A 25,614-nucleotide genomic window follows, 5' to 3' on the forward strand; every position below is an offset into this window, starting at 1 on the left:
TGAATTAGCAAGGGTGGGGTGTGTGTGGAATTAAAGTTAGTAATTTAATAAAGCTTATATCGGAGTGAAAAAAGGAAAATATATTTTGATTTAAAGTATGAAATTTTAAAGAATAAACCTGGTAGTTGTATAAGGAATTCTGCAACTTGAAAATTAATTTTTTGTATGAAGTCTTTTCTAGAACACATCGATAGGAACATTCTGTTTCAAAAGACCTAAGAGATTCCTATGTTAAGAATTAGGGTGCCCAGAGAGGTACAGAAAGTTACCTTTCTATTACAGAAAGTTACAGGAACTAGGGTTTGTCTTCAGTTCTGGTTTCTTCTTGTCTATTATTAAATCACTTAGTTTGTTACCCCTCCTTTAAAAAGCACAAAGGTGGTAATTTTAATTTAGAGGTAAAGAGTCTATAGGATTATTGTAGGGGGTAGAAAAGAAAATGTCTGAACTGCATAAATGCCCAGAATCGTCCACACTGGGGTCACTGCTGTGTTTGTTCCATGGATCCCTTTGGCATCTGGTGAAGCCTCTCGACCCCTTCTCAGAATAATGTTTTTAAATGCATGAAGTAAAACATATAGGATTACTAAGGAAAATATATTGAAATGTAGTTATTAAAATATTTAAAGAACAAAGATATGATATTGTAAAGAATATGTAATGCTTTTTTATTAAGACTTACATAATAAGATCTAGTGTCAGAACTATTAACTATGGTGATTTCAGAGTAGTGTGTCTTAGGCTGCTCGGGCTGCCCTAACAAAGTACTGTAAACTGGGTGGCTCACACAACAGAAATGTATTTTCTCACAGTTCCAGAGGCTGAAAGTCTGAGATCAGGGTGCCACCATGGTCAGGTTGTGGTTAGGACTCTCTTCCTGGCTTACAGAAGATCACTTTTTCATTGTGTCCTCACATGCTCACACGGCCTTTCCTTGGTTTTTGCACATCCGGAGGCGGGTGGGAGGCAATAGGGAGAGAGAGGGGTCTCTTCCTCTTATAAGGCCTTCAGTCCTATCTGATTAGGACCACACCCTTATGACCTCATTTAACCTTAATAACCTCCTAAAAGCCCCATATCCAATTATAGTCACATTAAGGATTAGGCCTTCAACATATGAATTTTGGAGGGACACAGTTAGTTCCATAGCATAATGATAAGCATAAATGGTATTTTAAAACATCTTCAACAAGCTCTAATATGAAATGAAAATAACTGTGATCTGTTGGTAACAGGGTCACAGGTACTGCTGCTAATAAGTTTGTTGCCTACATTCATCATGGACGGAAATTCCTAATTTCAGGTAGAGGTTAATGAAAATAAGATAAGATTTTTTTCCCCCATACTAGTTCACAGCCACCCTGAATTTCTATATAAGGACTCCCAGGTTAAGAACCCCTGATACATGCAAGTATCTTACTTTGAGCAAACAAGTGGCATAATCCCAGGATAGTGGGAACAGATTCTGAAATCAGCTGATTCTGTCCATTGCCAGTTACCCAGGAATAGTGAGTGTGTTAAATTGAAAAGAAACATCATCTGCTCTTGCCTTGCTTTTTGATATTTTAAAATATGTGTTTGAGTATTGGAATGTGTTTTGTCTTACAGACACTAGTAACCTAAATACTGAACAAAATGATTCCTGGACCTCTGAGAACTCCTGGCTTGACCCTTCTGTGAAGGGCCCACCAGAGACCAAGGCAGAGGAGGCTGGACTTCGGAAATCTCTGGATAGATTCTATGAAGTATTTGGCCATCCACAGCCAGCCTCTGGAAATTCACTCTCCACATCTGTCTACCAGTGCCTGTCTCAGAAAATCAATGAACTGAAGGGCAAGGAGAACCAAAAGTACACCCTCTGCAGTTTTCAAATGGCACGGGTCATCTTCAACCGGGACGGCTGCTCCATCTTACAGAAACATTCCAGGGATGCCCACTTTTACCCAACCAGAGAAGGAAGTGTGTCTCTGGAGGATGAAAAGCTGACCCCAGGACTTTCAAAAGAAATTATTCATTTCCTCTTGCAGCAGAACTTGATGAAAGACCCATAAGTGTTGCCTGGTGGTGAGAGCAAGCATATGCGGGGTAGCCCTGTGGCTGATACTGTTGGTGCATCACCCAGAACCCCTCAGGTCTCTTGCCAGCTCTGTGTGCCCAGCCCCCAGCTAAGTGCTTTGCAGGCAAAGGCTGGCATCTGTGATCTGGTCCTGGAGCCAGTTCGGCCCAAATGGAGAGCCAGCAGTGTCTGGGGGTTTTATTGCCTCCATGGCCACCCCATCTCCTACCCAACCTTTTGACCTAAGGGCGTGACCAACTGGTTTGGGAGTCTGAAAGTCCAGCTTCCTTGTCTCCAGGAAGGACATGCTCTGAGGCATGATTCAAGTTCCAGAGCTCTCCTCCTGATCAGGCCAAGGCTGGGGCTTCGCATGAAATCTTACTCTTGCCTGGCTCCTTCCTTCCCCTGTCCTTCTCCCACTCACTGGTGTCTCCTGGGAGCGTTTCCTTAATAAATCTCTTGCACCTGAACCCTTGACTCAGATTCTACTTCTGGAAGAAGCCGACCTAAGAGAATAGGCTTCCGTTCAATTAGGTTTTTTTCTTGTTTTTAATTAATTTATTTTATTTTTATTTATTTTTGGCTGCGTTGGGTCTTCGTTGCTGCATGGGGGTTTTTCTCTAGTTGCGGCGAGCAGGAGCTACTCTTCGTTGCGGTTCACGGACTTCTCATTGCGGTGTCTTCTCTTGTTGTGGAGCATGGGCTCTAGGCACGTGGGCCTCAGTAGTTGTGGCTCACGGGGTCTAGAGCGCAGGCTCAGTAGTTGTGACGCACGGGCTTAGGTGCTCTGTGGCATGTGGGATCTTCCCGGACCAGGGCTCAAACCTGTGTCCCCTGCATTGGCGGGTGGATTCTTAACCACTGCACCACCAGAGAAGCCCTCAGTGAGTTTTTTTGAAGGGAACAAAGCCTTATGCTGAATCTAGTATAAGAATTTTACCGAACTGTAAAACTGTGACCATGTGATTGGGAATGTATGTCCCCCAATAATACAAAGATTTAAATATGGTTCCAAAAAGTGCATCAAATCTTAATCATACCTTTGCCTCTCCAAAACCAGAGTTTCCTGTTTTATAACATCAACTGGGCATGGAAGGAACATTTGAACCATCTAAAATAACAGCTAAGATTCACAAATTTTTTTTTAAAAAGTCTTTTCATCTCCACCAGATTGTAAACATGAAAGGTGAGAAAAAAAAATGTGTACCACCCACCAAAGTATGTGTAAGCTCACTTATGATAAGCTAGGCTGATGGATGCAGGCTTGTCAATTTGTGGTGGAAGAGAAAAAGGAATCCTTTGCCCAAGTGGACTCCTTCCTCTCATTATTTTTGTCTTCTGCCTGCCTGCTGCCAGCACCCTCTGTCGCCCTCTGAACTGCTGGCCCCTCACCCCTGTCCTGCCCTTGCTTTGCCAGGAAGCAGCTTTATTTATTGATTGATTTTTAATTTAAAAAAATTTTTATTGGAGTCTAGTTGATTTACAATGTTGTGTTAGTTTCAGGTGTACAACAAAGTGAATCAGTTATACATATACATATATTCTCTCTTTTTTAGATTCTTTTCCCATACAGCCCATTACAGAACATTGAGTAGAGTTCTGCCCTGTGCTGTATAGTAGGTCCTTATTAGTTATCTATTTTATATATAGTAGTGTGTATATGTCAATCCCAATCTTCTAATTTATTCTTCCCCACCCTTACCCCCTGGTAACCATAAGTTTGTTTTCTACATCTGTAACTCTATTTCTGTTTTGTAGATAAGTTCATTTGTACCCTTTTTTAATATTTTTAATTTATTTTTCATTTTCATTTAATTTTTTTATGTTTGGCTGCTTTGGGTCTTCATTGCTGCATGCGGGCTTTCTCTAGTTGAGGCGAGCTGGGGCTACTCTTTGTTGCGGTGTGCAGGCTTCTCATTGCAGTGGCTTCTCTTGTTGCGGAGCATGGGCTCTAGGCGCATGGGCTTCAGTAGTTGTGGCACACAGACTTAGGTGCTCTGCAGCATGTGGGATCTTCCCGGACCAGGGATCAAACCTGTGTCCCCTGCATTGGCAGGCAGATTCTTAACCACTGTGCCACCAGGGAAGTCCCCGTACCCTTTTTTTAGATTCCACACATAAGTGATATCATATGATATTTGTCCTTCTCTGTCTAACTTCACTCAGTATGGCAATCTCTAGATCCATCCATGTTGCTGCAGATGGCATTATTTCATTCTTTTTTATGGAGAGCAGCTTTAAATAGCCTGAGCAGGCCTGTGCTGGCAGGTCCTCTGCTCCTCAGCTGTGTCCTGAATATTCTTTTGAGATTTGGTTGGTAGAAGGACATGTCCCTGCACTGAGCTCCCTGAAATTGTAATCAGAAGCCTCGTGCTAATCCCTCTCTCGAAGGTCCTTCGAACAAATTGTACTGACAGAAAGGGCTCTATCACTTGACTGTGGGAACAGTGAGAGAAGCTGGAAATACTGAACAATTAGATTTTGAGGACTCTGGATGAAATTTAATTGGCATAAGACTCCGTAAGATTTCCAGAAAGCAGATTATGCAGATAGATCAGCCTACATGTGTATGTTAAGAATGAGGGCACCCTCTCAGGCCAGGTCTCTTAGGGACTCTTTTTTTTTTTTTTTTTTAATTTGCTTTTTTATTTCCCTGATTCAGTTTTGGAGGGATGCTGCTTCTGCTTTTTTATTTTTATTTTTTTAGCAGATATTCATTTTTAATTTTTATTTATTTATTTATTTATTTACTTTTGGCTGTGTTGGGTCTTCGTTTCTGTGCGAGGGCTTTCTCCAGGTGTGGCAAGCAGGGGCCACTCTTCATCACGGTGCGCGGGCCTCTCACTATCGTGGCCTCTCTTGTTGCGGAGCACAGGCTCCAGACACGCAGGCTCAGCAATTGTGGCTCACGGGCCTAGTTGCTCCGTGGTATGTGGGATCTTCCCAGACCAGGGCTCGAACCCGTGTCCCCCTGCATCGGCAGGCAGATTCTCAACCACTGCGCCACCAGGGAAGCTCTCTTAGGGACTCTTGACTGGAGAGAGAAGCCCTTTTAAAAGTCAGGAATTACTTAGTAAGGCTTCCAGCTTTGGGATGATCAGAGGTAGGAAGAATATCCACTTCGAAGGGCAGGCACCACTGGAAGGAGACCTAACAGAAAGGAAATAGGAAATGAACATGTCTTTGAGAAAATAAGACTCCAGATCTTCCTCTGACAAGCAATAATCTGCATTTTCTCCAATACAACTGCCCCCCCCCAATAATTATGAAACCAGGGAGACTTACAATTGAAATTCTACAGGTTGAATTTTGAAGTTGCTAGTTTTATTGTTTTTTGATGTGTAGCAAATCCATAGATGCCCTTGAATGCTGTAGTTTTTAGCATTATTCTGTCACCGAAATATTGGACTTTAGTTTCCATGGCTACCAACAGAAGGAAACTAGATTATTTTATACTGTTTTTGAAAGACAAAAGATACAAGCTATTTGAATTTCCATGCTGGGAAGCAGCAGCTTCTGTTTGGCAGTGAGATTTTAGTATCAGTGACTTTGTAAACTTTATTAATATCAGTGCTGTGGCTGTTCAGAAAAAAGGTAAACTCTGAAAGCAGAGAATTTAGAAGTCTAAAAACCAGAATCACCTTAGGGTAAAAAAAGACTGTGGTGTGTGTTTACTTGTTTCTGAGTAAGTGCTTGTGACAGGTCAGTACAAAATATTTGATTCCCTGCAGTCTCGCTCCTTAATTTGATCTTCATGAAGTTAGGATGGCATTTTCCATTTATCACTGTTTACCTTTAATAAAGACTAAGAGATAAGGATATTAAGGCTCTGGCCTCTGGCATCATTGTCTAACTCTGCCCTACAGATCACTTCACTGACATCTTATCATACTCTGAACGTTCTATCTAGGATATCTTCTGTGGCCTATTTCAGAGATCTATGGGAGGATGGATTTGCTTCCAGGAACCTCAGAATGCTATGGAAGAGAACTGCTACCAGTGTTTTAAGTTTGTGTAACTGTTATTCACTTCATTAATCTGTTTCTTTGCATGACCTATATATGTAATAGATTTTATTACCGGTAATTAGCACGAAACAATACAGTGATACTTTTAAAACTTTTAAAAACTTACTTTTTAAACTTTTTATTTGTTATAATCACACAGAAAAGTGTTTATAAGTGAACATCTTGAAGATTTTTGCAAACTGAACCCACCTGTTAACCAGCCTCCCGCTCAGGCAGCAGACACTAGCAATCAGCCCAGGCTGAGTGGAGATTTTCAAAGAACTGATCAGAATGGTTTGCTCAGATCAACGTTTCTCAAACCACTGGTTGTACACAAAAGAACTTTAGGTGCTAGATGGACGATGTTTATTTTCATTGTTATCTATTCATTTATAATTATAAAATATTATAACTACTATGTCTGATCTATGCTTTTACAGATATTACATAGGATACACCTAATGTAAGTATTTAAAATTTTAAAGTGAATTGAATTAGTGAAAAATTAACTTAATAATAGTGTAGGTGCCATTTAGATATATCAATAATTATGAAAGGTGGTATACTAGAAAATGACTAAAATTTGGAATACAATGGGGTAATCTATGGTAACGTCTGTGTTCTATTCTCTATTCTACCATCTCTCTCCTGGAATACTGCAAGGAAGTTCCATCAGGTCAAGCCACATCCACCATTTCCATTCTCTTTACCCTGCAGCCATAGTGCAAATCATTTTATTTTATTTTTTGGCCATACTATGTGGCTTGTGGGATCTTATTTCCCTGACCAGCGATGGAACCAGGGCCACCCCCCGCCCCCGGCAGTGGAAGGGCGGAGACCTAACCACTACACCACCAGGGAATTCCCAGTGCAAATCCTTTTAAAAAGCAAAATATGCATCAATAGGTAGCAAATTAAAGAGAAAGAGCTAGCCTTGTCAAAGGTGAAAATGTTTCTAACTCTACAGTGATTAAAGCAACTAGAAAAGAAAAATAGACAAAGAAAAATAATTCAGCCCATAAATAGATATAAATGTAGATGGAAACTGAGTATATGATGAAGGTAGCATTTCAAATCCATGAGGAAAAGTGGATTTTTTAGCAAATGGTCTTAGCACATTTGGCTCCCCACCCTGGGGGAGGAAAGGAAAAAAGTTTAGATTCTTCACCTCACTCCTGATATCAAAATGAATTCCAGATGGATTAAAGATTTCAAATTTAAAAAATAAAATCATAAAAATGTTAGAATAAAAAATGAGTGTATTACATATACATATATGGAAAGAGCTATCTAGATATCTTGGAATAGAGGAGATCTTTCTAAGAATGGCACAAAACCTGAAAATCCTAAAGGAAAAATGTGATAAATTTGACTTTTTAGAAATATTAAAATTCTGCAGGCCAAAAATATTTAAGGTCATAAACAAGATCAAAATGAGGAAAAATACTGGGAACACATGTAATAAAGAGACTTTTTTTAATAAACAGAATTCTTACAAATTATTAGAAATAAACCAAATGAAAAACCTGACAAAGGATATGAACTGATAGTTAAGAAAAAAGTATATATAAATGGCTAATAAGCATAACAACCATACTCAAACATGAAGAACTGCAATTTATGAGGTTAAATTTTCATTTATTTCAATAAGATACCCTTAGTTGTTTTGGGTTTGTCTGTTTTTGTTTCTTGATTTTTGTATTTTGGAGGTGGTAAAAAGTTGGAAGGACTCTAGTTCTGGCAAGAGTACAGGGAGACAAGTGCTCTGATTGACTATCAAGGGGAAAGTAAAGTGGCAAAGCTTTTCTCAGGGCAATTTGGCAACTTCTATCAAAATGATGAAAGTCTACTTTCTTTGACCCAACAGCAGGGAACCAGACCTGGAAGGTCTCCTGCTGTCATGGAGTTTACCCTCTAGTGAGGGTGACGGACAAAGGCAAGGTAACTTCAAATAGTGAGAGGTGCTTTGGGGCAATAAAAGGGATGTAGTAGTGCCTGGGGTGGGTGCTTAGACTGGGTGGTCTGAGAAGGACTCTAAAGAAGTGCCATTTGAACTGAGAGCTGCAGGGTTCCCCAGAGCCAGCCGCACCGAGGCTGGAGCATCCAGTCAGAGGGAATGGCATGTGCGAAATCAGTGTGAAACAGCCTGGTATGAGCTCTGAGTGCCCAGATGGAAGGAGGTCCCTGGGGCTAGAGCACACTCTGCAGAGGGCAGAGTGGTAGATGAGTTTCGTAAGCAGGGGGAGGCCTTTTAAGCCCAGGTGAGGAATTAGAATTTTATTCTAAAGAGAGTGGGACTTGAAGATTTTAAGCAAAATTAAGATAAGTTGCCATATTCATGGAAATTTTTTTAATTAATTAATTTATTTATTTGGCTGCATTGGGTCTTAGTTGCAGCATGTGGCATCCTTCCGTTGCGGCACACGGGCTCTTCGTTGCGGTGCACAAGCTTCTCTAGTTGCAGCTCACGGGCTTCTCTCTAGTTGTGGCATGCAGGCACCAGAGCACACGGTCTCAGTAGTTGTGGCGTGTGGGTTTAGTTGTCCCTCAGCATGTGGGATCTTAGTTCCCTAACCAGGGATCGAACCCTGCACTGGAAGGCAGATTCTTAACCACTGGACCACCAGGGAAGTCCACATGGGAATTTAGTCTGTGTTGAGGGTAACATTTCAAAACTCTGGTAAATGTTGAATTACCTAAATATTCTATAAATGGTGAGATCTCTTCCTCACAATATACACAAAAATAAATTCCAGATGATTAAAGATCTAAGTGCAAAAAAAAAAACTCTATAGAATTGTAGATGACAATAAAGATAAGTTTTTTAAATAATCTTTGCATGAGAAAGCACTTCCTAAAACAGATAGCAATGCAAAACAATAAAAGACTGACAGTTATGACTACATAAAAGTAAAAAACTTTGAAAGATATCATAAATATGTGACAATGGTATTATGGTTTTGTAAAAAAAAAATAGAGATGTATACTGGAGGATTTAGGGTAAATTCTTAATGTCTATAAATTTTTATTAAATAAAAAAATTTTATAATACTTAAAATACTTTATCAGAAGCAAGATAATGAAACAAATATGACAAAATGTTATTAGTTACCACATCTAGGTAATGAGTATATGGAGATTCACTAGTCTTTCTACTTTTCTATGTGTGAAATCTTAATAACAGAAAAAATAGTTTATTTAAAAAAGAAGGAAAGAAAGGTTGAAAGACAAGAGACAGACTTGAGAAAAAATTTGCTCAGATATTAACAAACAAGAGTTTAATGTAATATATGAAGAGTTTCTGTAAATAAATGCTAAAATGGCAAATGAATAGAAAGATGAACTAAGAGTATGAACAGGTACTTCACAGAAGAAATGCAAATTGTCAGTAAATATTGTGGACAAAAAGCATTGCCTGGCATTTCAGTAAACAATGACTGTTGCAGCCATCACGCCCTCAGCCAAGGCTGCTGCCCTGATGGTGCACCCTGAGGGGAACTCAGGACAGAGAAAAACTAGATGCTGGCCCTTCATAGTTAAGGTGCATATCAAAGGAATAATTTCAATGAGCCCAGACTCTTGCATCTTCCCATACTAAAGCACTAAAATCATTAACTTGAAATGTCTGGTTTTTGGGATTAGCAGTAATCTTTTGATGTTCAACTACATGTTTTGTTTTGTTTTTTTCAGCAAAAACTCCTATATATCCTGGCTCCTCCCTTAGCTCTTTGGAACAGTTCCCCAGAGCTATCTGGGAGGCTGCCTTCCCAGGCTATAGTCCTCAGTAAGTTCCCTGAATAAAACATAACTCGCAACTGTTAGGTTGTGCGTTTTTTTCTCAGGGGACAGTATGAATAGCCGCTTGATGTAAGTTATCACAGAAGTGCAGTTTTTAGGGACTTCCCTGGTGGCACAGTGGTTAAGAATCCGCCTGCCAATGCAGGGGACACAGGTTCGATCCCTGGTCTGGGAAGATCCCACATTCCACGGAGCAACTAAGCCTGTGAGCCACAACTATTGAGCCTGAGCTCTAGAGCCTGCGTGCCAGAGCTACTGAAGCCCATGCAGGGCAACTACTGAAGTCCGTCCGCCTAGAGCTCACGCCCCACAACAAGAGAAGCCACTGCAATGAGAAACCCACACCCGCAACAAAAAGTAGCCCCTGCTCACTGCAACTAGAGAAAGCCTGTGCACAGCAATGAAGACCCAACACAGCCAAGAAAAAAGAAATGCAGTTTTTAAAAAGTGTTGCCATTTTAGAATATATATGATTGGTAAGAAATTGAAAAGATCAATCCCGTCCAGTGTTAACAAAGGTGTGGGGAAAAGGCAATCCAAAATGAAAGCATGTATTACCTTTGCAATGACATAAGTAACTGAAAAATTAAAAACATAGACCCAACCTTGCCACTTGCCTTCCATGCTTCTCGCTGCCCTTGGTCTAGCAGTTGGTCCTGCCCATCCCAGGGCTTCACCCTTACTCTCTTTGCTGCAGCCACAGCGGCTTCTCAGTTGCTCAACATGCTACCTCCTTAACCAACAGGTTTTGGGTAGGACTGTGGATTCCTTAATAAGTGGCAACCATCATTTCAAACACCGCTGTTACTGGCCCCATTTTACAGATGGGGAAACGGAGGCACAGAGAACTAATAGGTAGTGGAGGTGGTGCCAGAGCCCATACCTAACCCCAAGCTATCCTTCTCTGCTCCCTGCTCCAGAATGCTGGCCTTCCTCCCACCCCAGGGCCACCCACAGTGTGCCTTCCTCAGAGAAGCCTTCTGGGACCTCTCCCTCCCACTTTCCCTGATGGGAGGGGCTACCTTCCATAGGTGATGGCTACAGCACAGAGCATAACCTTCATAACTTGATTACACCAAACAAATGTAATGATGTGGTACATGGTTTAAGTCTCTTCCCACCGCTCCATCTCCCACCCCCACCAAAGGAACATGAGCTCTATCTTGTTCACCCATGCCTAGCACATCCAGGCTGGCAAACAGCGATGCTTATTTATATTTATAAAATAAAATGTAGGAAATGTCCGTATTGTTTAGAGATGTGTACTGAAGGATTCAGCGGTAAAACATTTTGATGGTTGTAATTTACTTTAAAATACTTCAGTGGAAGCAAGATGAAGCAGATATGATCAATTTCATTCACATGTTGGTTTGTGTATATCCAAGTAAATGACAAGCCAGTTTGCTTTTTTCGGCATTTTTACTCAAAATATTTTTTTATTCCTTTCCTCTCTCTATTCCCATTCTCCCAGGTCACTTTGCAGTGGCTGACTCTCTCAGACTCTACTTTCTTTTCCAGGGGAAAACCACTTTCCCTATCTGTCAGAGAGCACAATCTCCATGAGCAAGTTTACCTTCAGAGAAAGCCCACTTTTTTTTTTTTTAATTTTTACTTTATACTGGAGTATAGTTGATTTACAATCCACAATATATTTTTAAAAATGTATACAACTTAATAGAAAATAAAACAAACAACCCAATTAAAAAGTGGAGAGAGGATCTGAATAGACATTTTTCCAAAGAAGACATACAAATGGCCAACAGGTACAGGAAAGGGTGCTCAACATCACTAATCATCAGGGAAATGCAAATCAAAACTACCATAAAATATCACCTCACACCGGTAAGAATGGCTATTACCAAAAAGACAAGAAATAACAAGTGTTGGCAAGGACGTGGAAAAAAGGGAACCCTTATGTACTGCCGGAGGGAATGCAAATTAGTGCAGTCACCATGGAAAACAGTGAGGAGGTTCCTCAAAAAATTAAAACTAGAACTACTATATAACCCAGAAGTTCCACTTCTTGGTATCCATCCAAAGGAAACAAAATCCCTATCTTGAAAATTTATCTATAACCCAGTGTTCAAGGCAGCACCACCCACAATAGCCAAGACATGGAAACAGCAAGAGTTCATCAAGAAATGAATGGGTTTTTTAAAATGTGGCATATATACAGTCAAATATTAGTCATTAAAAGAAGGAAATCCTGCCATTTGTGACAACATGGATGGATCTTGAGGGCATCACACTAAGTGAAGTCAGACAGAGAAAGACAAATACCAATACTGTATGATCTCGCTTATATGTGAAATCCAAAAAAAAAAAACAAACCCAAAAGTGAAACCAAAGCCATAGATAGAGAACATATTGATGATTGCCAGAGGCAGTGGGTGAAATGGGTGAAGGTAGTCAAAAGCCACAAACTTCCAATTATAAAATAAGTCATGGGGATGTAACATACAACATGGTGAGTAGAGTTAATATTACTGTATTACATACTTGAAAGTTGCTGAGAGATCCTTTTTTTTTTTTTTTAACCAGTCATCTTTTATTGTTAATTTTCCATTAGGATATGAAATGATTCAGGGCTGCCAGGCAAAGGTCATGGTCAGGAATGTAGAGTGTGCCCTCTTCAGTGGTACTCATTTGGCTACTCATGTTTATGGAAGATTTCTTTTCTTTTTACCTTATTCCTTCATCTGCAACATATTCCTCTGTCATCTCATTTTGTCTAATTTACTGTGTTTGTGGTCTCCTTTCTGCAGGCTGCAGGGTCATAGTTCCTCTTGCTTCTGGTCTCTGCCCCCAGTGGGTGAGATTGGTCCAGGGGCTTGTGTAGGCTTCCTGGTGGGAGGGACTGGTGCCTGTGCTCTGGTGGGTGGAGCTGGGTCTTGTCTCTCTGGTGGGCAGGGCCGTGTCAAGGGGTGAGTTTTGAGGTGTCCGTGAGCTTAGTACAACTTTAGGCTGATGGGTGATGGATGAGGCTGTGTTTCTGTCTTGCTGGTTGTTTGGCCTGAGGCGTCCTGCACTGGAGCTTGCAGGCTGTTGGGTAGAGCCGGGTCTTGGTGCGGAAATGGGGACCTCTGGGAGAGCTCATGCCAATTAATATTCCCTGGGGCCAGGAATTCTCTGGTGGTCCAGCGGTCGGGACTTGGCACTCCACCACAGGGGCTCAGATTTGACCCCCAGCTGGGGAACCAAGACCCCAAAATCCGGGATCGTAGTTCCCTGAGCAGGGATCTAACTCAGGCCCTAGCCAGTGAAAGCATGGAGTCCTAACCACAGGACCGCCAGGGAATTCACATGTTTAAGTTCCTTGTAAGAATGGCAGTAGTTGGGCTTCCCTGGTGGCGCAGTGGTTGAGAATCTGCCTGCCAATGCAGGGGATACGGGTTCGAGCCCTAGTCTGGGAAGATCCCACATGCCGCGGAGCAACTGGGCCTGTGAGCCACAACTACTGAGCCTGCGCATCTGGAGCCCGTGCTCCGCAACAAGAGAGGCCGTGATAGTGACAGGCCCGTGCACTGCGATGAAGAGTGGCCCCGCTCGCCGCAACTAGAGAAAGCCCTCGCACAGAAACGAAGACCCAACACAGATAAAAATAAATAATTAATTAATTAATTAAAAAAAAAAAAGAATGGCAGTAGTTGAAAAGCACATAAGCTGCCAGCACCGTAGAAAGCCCAGCGACACTCCCCTTCTTCCCGTTAAAATACTTGTGGTAATACCGGTAATAACCTCTTTGAAATGCTCCAGCAATGCATTTAGGGATGAAATCCTGCATTAGTATCCAGTGTGGCAGCTCCCCTAATTTGACATCCAGGAACTTCTCCTTCAGTGGTACGACTGATGCCATCTTGGAGTCCTGGCTGTCTGCTCCAATATGAACTCTTCCGTGTTGAGCAAGGTTTGAGGCATAACTAAAGGCCTTCCCACATTCTTTATCTTCATAGAGTTTCTCACCACTCTGAATTCTCTGATGCAGAAAAAGAGATGAACATTTTCCAGATATAAAAGTTTATCTATCGCTGATTATTTTATAATTGAATCCAAATCTGTACTCCAGCTTCTTGTTTCTTCCCTCACAACCATCCAGGGTTCTTTCCCTGGCTCCAATAAAACAATTACGTCTGGCTTAGAAATGGAATGGCCCACTGAGACCAAGTTACTATAGTTCTCCATCATCACATCCCAGTACAATTTCTGAACAGGGTCGAGAAATTCCCACTCATGCTGACAGAACTCTACGGCCACATCCCTGAATGTTATTGGTCCATGGGCCATGGTTTTAGACCTTTCAGAGCTGATCAGTCCTCATGGTTCGTTTACCAGAAAAACACAGTGTTCAGAAAACCCAAACTGTCCCTTGCGGGCTTGGGCTATCTCTGCACAGTTGTTTCTGTGGACACCTACGCCAGTTTCTTGCTTGGATGGAGAAAGCCCATGTTAAGGAGACCCAAATGACAGCCCCTTTGGGATAAATGATTCTGTCAGCAAATAGGCTTGTGGACCAGACTCAAGCCTGCTTACCTGCTTGCAACCCACTGGCCTTATTCTCTCATTGCTTTTTTCTTAAATACCTGAAAGCTGTGCATTGGAGAAAGTGGTTTTACCAGCAGCTGAAGCAAGAATTCTACAAACCCACCCAAGTGAATCCTTTCCAACTGCTGTCTCTCTGGATAGTGCATTCACAGAAGACACAAGACTCAGGACCCCTCTCTCACTGTTATTTCTTCCTTGGCCTCCTTCAGCATTTGCAGCTTAATGTCAGATGCCTTAAGCACACTTTATTATTTTATGAGAATGTAATTCATGTGTATTCGAGCTGTGAAAGCGTTCTGGTTACCTTTGCCAGGTACCCCTGGGATCCTGATTAATACTTGCTCACTGACTCTCTAGAAGGTGTGTGGCCCATTTGGATATAAGGTGTGTAATTCTCAGATGCTCTGGTTCAAGAACTCCTGGCAGCAAGGATGCAGTGCCTAACCCTCCCCTGATTTTTCACATTCTCTCCCCACTGTCTTGTATCCTCAGCCTTCTCCCATTTCCTCTCACTTTTCCATCATGTATTTCCAGGTTTCCTTTATCTTAAAAAAAAAATTACACACACACACACACCCATACACACACACACACACAGCAAAAAAAAGACCCCTTCATTTAATGATGTTAGCTCTGTCCATCTCCTCTTCTTCCCTTTGCTTCCATCTTCTGGACCAAGGAAATAGCTAAGACACAAGATGCTGGAAATTGGAAACAGAGAAGACCCTGAGATGGCTCTGCTGCTGTTCACCCCCAAGCATGTCACTCAGTCTCTCTGGGCCTGAATTTACTTATCTGCAAATTGTAGATAATAGGTGATTGTTATGTCTCAGAGTCTTTATGAGGCTCTCATAAGTTAATGAATATTCAACATATCTTAATATAAAATGTGCCTGAAAGCCCTTTGTAAATTATAGAGCACAGTGAAATTGTGAATTTGTAAGAATGGCAGTAATGTTCTGTGCTCACTAGTTCATCATCCCTTTCTAATCTGGCCTCTACCCTACCTACTGCTGCTCAGTTGAAGCCCCTTTCAGCCATGACTGTGACTAGCACCCTCCTCCCTTGAAAGTGAGGCCATTGTTAGTCACCCCCTCAAATCCCAGCAGAGCCTTTAATGTCCCATAGTAAGGAGTGGTTAGATAGATTATGGCATATCCACATTATGGACCACTATGCAGCTGTAAAAGAATGAGGAAGTTCTTTTTATCCTGGTGTGGAAAGAGCTCCAAACTCTATTATTAACTGGAAAAAAAAAGCAAGGCGAAAAAGAGTCTATGCAGTAAATTACCATTTGTGGGGGGGAAATGGAGGCAAAAGAGAAATGTTTGTGGATGCATAAAATATCTTTGGAGACATGCAGAAGAAACATAACTCTTGCTGCCTCTGTGAGGAAGAGCTGGGGAGCTGGGGAATCTATATCCAAAAGTACATCTATTAGCTTTGTAACAAACAGAAGACTGGTCCCCAAAGATGTCCATGACCTAATCCCTGAAACCTGGGAATATGTTACCTTACATGGCAAAAAGGACTTTGCAGATATGATTGGTATGATTCAGTTAAGGATCTTGAAATGAAAAGGTCATCCTGGATTGTCCAGGTAGACCTGATGTCATCACAAGTGTCCTTATATAGGGGAGGCAGGAGTTTGAGAGTCAGAGAACGAGATGTGATGATGGAAGTGAGGTCAGAGTGATGCCATTGCTGGAAGGGGACCATAGATAGCATTCCTTGGAAAGGCAAAGAATGGATTCTCCCCAGAGCCTCTGGAAGGAATGCAGCCCCGCGATAATATATTTGTGTTGTTTTAAGCCACTAAGGTTGTGGTAATTTATTACAGCAGCAGTCAGCAGCTAATACAGTGGCTTAAACAAAAACATTTGCTCAAAATCCTGAGGCAACTTCCAGTTCCAGGAGAAGATGATATAGACTCATTTCTCCTGGCTCCTCCCCTCTAAAAACAACCAAATGCCATGGAAAGAATTTGACAGACAATCCTACTCTGAAGGACTCTTAAAGATGGAAAGAAGAAAGTGGACTGGCTGGGGACCTCACGTCTTGAAGAACAACACCACGGTGAATTCCCTGGGTGTTCTTTTATCTTCCATAGATCCTGGGTACCAGCCAGCCTGAAACCTGAAACCAAAAGCAGACAACAGATTAAAAGAACAAAAACAATAGACAAAAAAGAGAGAGAGAGAAAGAAAGAACAAGAAAAAGCAAGCAAGCAAGCAAGAAAGAGATGGAAGAAAGGAAGGAAGGAAGGAAAGAAGGAAAGAAGGAGAGGAGGAAGGAAGAAAAGCCTGTCCTCTCTGGCTAAAGGACCAGGAAAAGAGAATGATAGCAAAGGCTTAGTGGGGAGACTCATACCCTGTGGTAGCAGCAGGCCCAACCCACTCACAGCAGCAGCAAGAAGCAGAAATGAATTTCCAACCCATCCCCCACCCCACAGTCACAGACAGCAGCAGACTGATCTGCCCATAGTGGTGGTAACAGCAAAATGCAGGTTGGCCAACCCATCCCATGCCCTACCCTCCCACCCCCAACAACAGTCGACCCAATCTGCCCACATCAGTGGAAACAGAGAAACCCAGGAACCAAGCTCATCCACTGCCCCACACCAGGTGAACAACAGGCAAGCCCCTCCAAATTCACTAGTAGTGCCAGCAGACTCAGTGTCTCCAGCCTTCCATGCAGTGACAGAAGGTAACCCAGGACATCTCCCTTCATCTGCCTAATGACACCAAGCAGCCCAGGGAAGCACCTTTAACCCATGTAGGCATCATGTGTAGGGATCCAGTTGGAGCTTAAGCAAAGCCAGAAGAACAAAGTGGATCAGAACAACATTGCAAGGGCTCAGAAAACTAAACTGTCATTGAAATGATAGCCTACAAAAGTAAGCCTTAAAAAAAAAAAAAAAACTAAACAGAGTGGCTGCCTACTAAAATAGAAGATTTATGTAAGATCAAGAGTCTCCTAACATTATATGCAAAATGTCCAAATACTATAAAAAAAATCACTTGTCATACCAAGAAGCAGGAAAATCACAACTTGAATGAGAAAAGATAATCAACTGACACCACTAGTGAGACGAATCAGTTGTCGGAATTATCTGGCAAAGATTTTAAAGCAGCCACTATAAAATGGTTTCAGCAAGCAATTATGAAATCCCCAGAAACATGAAAAAATAGAAAACCTCAACAAAAAAATAGAAGTTACAAAAAAGAACCAAGTGAAAATTATAGAACTGAAAAGTACAACCACTAAAATAAAAAACTCACAGGATAGGATTAATGGTAGAGTGAAGATTACAAAAGATGGAATCACTGGACTTGAGGACTACTCAATCAAATTCACTCAGTCTGAAAAACAGCTAAAAGAGACTAGGGAAAAAGAGGGACCTGTGGGACAGTAACAAAAGCTCTAACATATATATCATCAGAATCCCAGCAGGAGACAAGAGAGACTGTGGGACTAAACAAGCATTCAAAGAAATAATGGCTGAAGTAATGGTGAAAGACAGAAACCTACAGATTCAAGAGCTAAGTGAACCTGAAATAAGATAAATCTAAAAAACTCCTCATCAAAACATATCATAATTAAACTTCTGAAAACTAAAGAAAAAAATCTTCAGAGCAACAAGAGAGAAATGATGCATTACTTACAGGCAAATACCAATTCAAATGACAGCAGATTTCTCATCTGAAATCATGGAGGCCAGAATGAAGTGGCACAACTTTTTTCAAGTGCTGACAGAAAGGAGCTAACAACCACACCTCTCCCGAGTTCCTGTCCTATAGTTCTGATTTCCCACAGGACATTCTACTCAGATGCAGCCTTGTCAACTTAAACAAAATATATTAAAAACCAGGTATATGTATCTGCTTTCCCCCAGGCTAATATTCTCATTTAATGTATCTAACTTGTCAATGGCATTAACATTTTCTAAGTCACTTAGTCATGATGGAGTCATCATGACTTTAACCTCTAACTCCTTTACTTCACTGTAGCATGCAGTGGTGAAGAGCTGAGACCCAGCAGCCAAACTGCCTGGGTGTGATCTTGACTTTACCGTTTATCAGCGTGTGTCCTTGGGCATGTGACTTAATCTTCCTGTGTCTCAGTTTCTGCATCTGTAAAACAGGAATAACAATGATACTAGTTCAGGGTGTTCAAATAAGTTCAGATTTGTATGGTATTAGAACAGCACCTGGCACATCACATAGTCTTGGGGGGATTTTTGGTGTTGTTTTTTTTTTACTTAAAAGTCAAAGTTCTCACATCTGCCTTTTCTCTCTCTTCCCACTGCCATCACCTGCTCCACGTTTTCATCTCCTTAGGCCCTCCTCATGGTTCTCCCTGCTGCCAGGCACTCCCACACACTGTTGCTACCATTTTGGTCTTTCTAAATCCAGTCAGTGTTGGATCCCATCCTGTTCCCCACAGAAACCTCCCAAGCTCTTTAATACCAACAGGGTGAAGCACAAACCCAGGTCTGTGTGATTCTAACCCTAGGATTCTTCCCTCTCCTTGGTTCTCTGACCTCATGCCCAAGCTCTATGGCCTCCAAGATATTCCTCCCTTCTCCAGCCCCACTCCCCACCCCCGGCTGTACCCAGCTACTCATTTATGCTTTAATCCTACACAACAGGACCATCCTCTATTAACATGTGTACATCTGCTTTCCCCAAATAGACAGAAAGTTCCTGAAGGCCAGAGGCACAGAGCAGTGCTGGATAAATACTGACCATTACATGAACCTATTCTATAGTTACACCTCATGTTCAGCCTCCTGGTGGGGTCAGCTTGACAACTTCTTTCTCTTTCCTACAACTGAAACCATATAATTTTAAACCAGGAGCAAGGGGCAGGGGGTGGGAGGTGGACTTGTACGTTCTGAGAAACATCATGGCCGAAGGAACAGTCCAATTGTAGGCATCAGAGGCAACAGCACTGCCACTAACAAGCGGAATATCCAGTGAGGCTCATATAACTTCTCTGGCCCTCATTTCCATTTGCAAAATGAGGACATTAGCAAAGCTCCAAGTCCTCCTCAGTCTCAAATGTTCCGTGACAAATCTCTGTGAGGGTGGATTCAGGAAACTGATTTTCAAATTGATTGAGTGGTGTGTTGTTAGTGCATGGAGAGTTAAACCACTCTTCATAACAATTCATTTCCTGAGTTTAGCCTATCAGCCAGGGTTTACTAGGGACCATTAACTCTGCAGTACTGTGGGTTGAGTGCTGTGGAGGAACAGAAGTGATATCTCACAGGATCCTTGGCCTCAAGGCGTTTATTATATAATCTGTTTATTATAATTATATACTAAAAGCTCACCAAGCTTATGATCCAGGAAATTACTTTGTTTACCTAAGATTTTTGTAAAATAAAGTTACATATGTTATGTAAGCTGTGTGAGCTATGAATTCTGTGTCATTTCTATATTATTTTATTTGAAATACACACATATTATACATATATAATATATGTTTAGATATAAATATATGCATTGAAAATGTATGTATTTAAAATATCTCCATTAACAGACTGGGTGTTTAAAAACTATTTAATAAACCAAATGATGTAGATTTTCAAACTTTCACAAAAATAGAGAGAATTGTATTATGTGCCCATCACCTGGCTTCAACAGTCATCAACTTTCTGCCATTCTTTTTCATCTATCTCTACCCACCCCTGCTCCTCATTGTGTGAGTGCTAAAGCAATTCTTCTTAAGTTATCAGTGGTGAAGAATCCTTCTGTTTAATTTCCAATCTGTCATGGACCACATACAGTTGGGCATGCAAGTTCAACAATACTCAACTGGGCTCTGCGCTGGTCAATGAGACAAGTCCACTCATAGCTGCTTGGATGCCATGACAATGCAAAGTGCTGTCCCAGTTTCTAAACACTCATTGTCAATGTCTGCACGTACCACAGACTAATAGCACACAATTGGCAAACTGGCACTGATCCACAGACCACACTTTCAGTAATACTGTGCTAGAGTATTTTAAGGCAAACCCAAGACATTCTTTTATTTCACCCATAGATTCAGCATGTATGTCTAATGGATAAGGACTTGGGGGAAAAAAACACACCATAATACCACTAATACCTCCAAGATAATCATCAATAACTCCTTAACATCATCTAATAGTCCGTGTTCTTACAGTTTTAGTTGAATCAGGATTTAAACAAGGATCTACCATTGCTTTTGGCCGACATATCTCTTAAGCCTCTTTTAATCTATAATAGTCTCCCTTTCCTTCAAAAACTGTTTTGAACCACTCTCCAGACTGGTTTATCATTAACTACAAAAGTTTCCCTGATTCATTGTGTTTCAAGTGGGTTTTCCCCTGAAATTGTTATAGTGTGACCATGGGAAGGGCTTAAAAACAAATGACCTCTACTCTCCCCACCAAACTCCATGATCTATGCGTGTTATGACCACACTGCCCACTCTCCAGACTGTTTTCATGGCTACAAAGTCATTCACATTACTGAGTATGTAAAAGTGCCAGTCACTCTCCCTGTCTTAACATCTCTGATTCTTTGTCTCCAATGGGACCATTCATATAGCAGACCTGTGAACATTTTTAATTGAACTATGGATTTCCTTTGCCTTGATATGCCCCAAACAATGTTTACCAGATACAATCATATGCACCATATAGAACTGAGATATTTGGGGACATATGCACAATATAGACTTGAGATACTCTTTGATTGTTTGATTTGGACCAGATCCGTCTGTGGGCTTCACACAATGGCATTTTTTTTTTCCAGGAACCCTCTTCTTACCACTAAGGATACAGAAGCTCAAGTAGTTTTGTGTCTTCACTGTCCAACACTCCATGTAGTGTCATAGACTTTTAGAACAGGAAAGGAAACTTAACAATTATGCAATCAAGCCCTCTGCAGGGAAGGAGATAAAGCCCCTTTGACTAGTTATCTAGACGTCTAGATGCCCCCTAGACAAGAGCTAGGTCTCTGACCTACAGGGGAGACTCTGTACACTTGGGGATATCACTCTCTGTGCCCCTCAGGGTTCTGGATGGCACATAACAGGAGTAGACTCTGGCTAACTTTAGTGGAAGGATAATGGGGGCTAACAGAATTGACCAGAAGCCTGGATAACTAGGTTTTAAAGACAGGCAGGATCTGAGAGAGGCTGGGCAGCAGGAACACAGCTGAGGTCATGCTGCAGGGACAGCCTGATTTGAATGTCCCTAACCCTGGCCCTGCTGCCTCTCTGGCCGATGGACACCACCACAGCTGAGGCCAAGAGCCCAAGTGCCTCTGCTGTCATGGAATTCTGAACTGTCCCTGAGTCTAAATTAAAAGTCCAGGGTGGGAACACCTGAGCTGCTGAGGTTGGATAATGTGACTGTCCTCTGGCAGCCAAGGGTCAGGGAAAGGGCCATCTGGCTTGGCTTGCTTCTACAGTAGGAAGTGAATCCTGCTTCCCACCATGACCCACATCATAGAGGAAAGAGCCTTAGGATGCTAATTATCCTCCCATGATAGCAGATGACACTTTATCTCCGCAGTTGAACTTCTGTTAGTGTAAGGACATAGACAACAGTAGTTATTTTAATTCTACGAAATATAGAGATATTTCCTACCACCTCCAGAAAATGGATTACATCCCCAGACAAACAGCACTATTCTAAGTGCTGATTTTGCAAAGGATTTAACCTCATTGAAGGAGAAACAGTTTCTTTTGTGTCCTAGTAGTTCAGTGACTGTCTCCTGGCCTAATTTCTGGGGGAAAACTGAAGATCGATCTGTCCACCTGACTTTCACTCAGATGCTCAGTGTGAGCACAGTGACTTCCAAGGGCATTAAAACTTCTTCTATAAGGATTCCATTAGTGATTGGATTTGCATTTGAAAATATTTCATGTTGCTACATATCAGATTGGGGCAGAGATGAGCTGGAACATAGGAGATTTGTTGAGGCAACAGCTAGGATTCTGTCACTGTTCTCTCAGTGCATTTCTGATGGCTCTCAAATTCTATAATGGGAGGTAGTATTGTGTGGGTAAGTAATATGAAGCCAGAGCTGACACTGTGACAGCTGTTCCCAAAGGCAAAGAATATTTTTGTTACCAGGAAAAGATGTCCTTGCGTTTCCTGGGCTGAGGTAAGAGTGCTTGGCAGTCCCTGTCTTCTCTGTTTTCTGATCGTCTTAACAGATTACAAGAGAGAAAATAATGAGCCAGAGGGATCTTCAGAGCATTTGTCCACTGCCTGTGTGTCTTAGTTTAGGTTCCCTTAGAAGCAGACTCTGAGGCACAAGTTCAAGTGCAAGTAGTTTATTTGAGTAGGGGACTGGGGAACTGAGACAGGAGAGATGGAAGCCAATAGGAGGTGCTTGCTTAAGGAAGATGCCACTGTGGACAATCGGAACTCAACCCTATTGGGGAACTCTGGGGGGGCAGTGCAGAATGTAAGCCTCAGTTATCCTGAACAAGGAGTTATGGAGCTGGGGTATAAAAACACCAATTCCACAGTGTTTGGTCGAAGGCTGCAGCTGGGAAGGCACTAACTCTCCAACACTTCTGGCCTGCTGTGTGCTAGGCAGAGCAAACCCAAACCACCAGACAAAGCCCTCCAGCAGTTGGAAGTCAGGCTGCTGTGCACAAAATGTCAAGGCCCAGGGTGATACGGGCAGGGTATCCTCAACACCTGCTACACTGTGTTCTCTCATCTTCCAAACTAGTGGACAAACTTTCTGCTCCCCATCCGTTCAGAGCCCAGAGTAAATCTTCCCAGAATCAACTGGGAGATGCACATCCTCTGCCTCCCCCAAACCAAATTTCCAATTGATACAGATTGCTTACTTCACTACTCATTGTTCGGTAGCTCTCCACCCATGTTACAGGGTCACTCTGTGGTTTAGTCCTCTTTCCTCCCTGTCTGGTAACATGCTAGCAGCTCAGACCCTGACCACAGCCCTGGAATAACTGAATAAATCTCACTGACTGACTGACTCCAACCTCCATCCATTCAGTAACATCTTAGATATTTGGAAATGCCACAGTCCACAGCCAATGCACTTTAGACAGGTCCCTGTCAGCTTTGATGTTTTGGAGAGATTTACTATCTGCCAAACATGGTAAGTTTGGGGTATGTGATCTTGAGGGGATATAGTATTTCTCATCTCCAAAGGAAAAGGTCAGATTCCTTTAGGACTACGGATAGCATCAGTGTAAACTGTGGGCCAGCCAGCTGTGAGTTGGCAACTTGGCGATGTCTGGGAAGAAAGGCTGGGACCTCGGTGAGAGCAGAAACATTTACTCAATTGTTGTCTGGTGTATGAACATCCTACCAAGAAGATTCACCGAGTGAGTTGAAAGGCCATCTGAGGCTTGATGTATAATCTTATATTAATGAAGGGATAGCCTGAGTCTGATGTCTTTCTTGTTTTCATCATTTTTTTTTTCTTCTTCCACCCTGATTATCAACCTTTAGTAAAGACTGGGAGATCTCAGAGTCAGTTGGCTCTAATGAAAAGGACCTTAATAGATCACCTGGGAAGTTTCTCTGCCTTCAGGCAACACTACACTAAACCATTCTTGACAGGAAGTTGCTTACCCTTGGTCTGAAAACTCTCCCAAAAGAGGTGGGGAAATGCCACAGCCTCCCTGTTCTCAGTGTCTCTCCTTAATAAGCTCTGGGCTTATCCTTGCTTGAATTTCAGCTTCAAATTTTTAATAAATGTCATGGTGACCTCACTACAAAGATTTATTCTGCAGAACATCCCAAGTGACCTATGACTATCACAAGTAAAATGATAGTATTTAAATATATGAAGTAAGTAATTTTTCAGGAATTTAGTCTTCTAAGAAATCAATTAAAAACATAAGTAGGACTTGCTTTGAAATTCATCAACAAGTAAGATGAGGTGATGGATGGATAGATGGTGGCTAGATGGATAGACATGAGATAAGTAAGGATAGTAAATGTTAATGGTAAAAGCTGGTGGGTATACAGCTCTTATTTGTAAATTTTTATCAAGGGACTTCCCTGGTGGTGCAGTGGTTAAGAATCTGCCTGCCAATGCAGGGGACACAGGTTTGATCTCTGGTCCGGGAAGGTCCCACATGCTGTGGAGCAACTAAGCCTGTGTGCCACAACTACTGAGCCTGAGCACCGCAACTATTGAAGCCCGTGTGCTCTAGGATCCACGTGCCGCAACTACTGAGCCCGCATGCTGCAACCACTGAAGCCTGCACGCCTAGAGCGCGTGCTCCGCAACAAGAGAAGCCACCACAAATGAGAAGCCCACGCACCGCAGCGAAGTGTAGCCCTCACTCGCCGCAACTAGAGAAAGCCCGCACGCAGCAATGAAGACCCAGTGAAACCAAAAATAAATAAATAAATAAATAAAATTTTTTATCAAGTTTTCTGCATGTTTGAAATTTTTCATAATAAAATGTTGGGAAAATATATGAAGGATGTTCTTTAAGTGTATTAAATGTCTACCCACATACATTTGTTTATAACTTGGGGTTTTAAATTACCACAAACTTTCCTAAAGATAATCTGTTCTTAATAGAAAGCATACTTGAAATACTAAAGAGAACTTTATTGGCTCCTAAGTGGTAGAACTAATTAAACAATCAACAGATCATTAATGAACACCTCCAAATTACTCTTGGAGATATGAATATATACCACCTTCAAAGAACTTAAATTCAAGTTGGGAAACTTACTTCTATATTTATCTGTCTAGATATCTATCTCAGCACCTATACTTAATCTGTGTCATCTGCATCATTAACACCTACATTTTCCTGCCCAGATCATAAAATTTATATTTATGCCATCTATCTATATCAAACACATCATCTACATCTATGTTTAGAGCTATATCATTCATATCTACTCTTACATCATCATCTACATCCATATTTACATACACTTTACCTACATCTATGTTTACATCTATATCATCTACAGCTACATTTTCATGTTCATCATATGCATCATCTACACTGATGCTTAAATCTACATCAGTATCTACATTGGCTACATCACTGGTTCTCAACCCAGGCAACTTTGCACCCAAGAGGCATTTAGCAACATCCAGAAACATGTTTGATTGTCACAACTTGTGAGTGGGGGAGAGAGTGCCCCCAGCAACTAGGACAATACACAGAACAGCCCCTGACAGCAAAGAAATATCCAGCCCAAAATATCAA

General features: G+C 41.7%; 1 protein-coding gene across 7 annotated transcripts in view; it reads left to right on the forward strand.

Annotated features, from left to right (window-relative positions):
- Positions 1 to 9,294, forward strand: part of SHLD1 (shieldin complex subunit 1) — a 109,526-nt gene extending 100,232 nt beyond the window's left edge. For 6 of the 7 annotated variants that reach the window (XM_082431449.1, XM_082431443.1, XM_082431450.1 and 3 more), the window contains one exon: positions 1,609 to 9,294. In XM_082431449.1, coding sequence (XP_082287575.1) covers positions 1,609 to 2,051 — 443 coding nt within the window. In that variant the 3' untranslated portion in view covers positions 2,052 to 9,294. The remainder of the gene's footprint in view (positions 1 to 1,608) is intronic. The other variant, XR_014255076.1, reaches the window with a different exon arrangement.
- Positions 9,295 to 25,614: the final 16,320 nt, after the last annotated feature.

Source organism: Balaenoptera physalus (genome assembly GCF_965194825.1).
Source record: "Balaenoptera physalus genome assembly, chromosome: 16".
In the NCBI taxonomy this organism is placed as follows: Eukaryota; Metazoa; Chordata; class Mammalia; order Artiodactyla; family Balaenopteridae; genus Balaenoptera; species Balaenoptera physalus.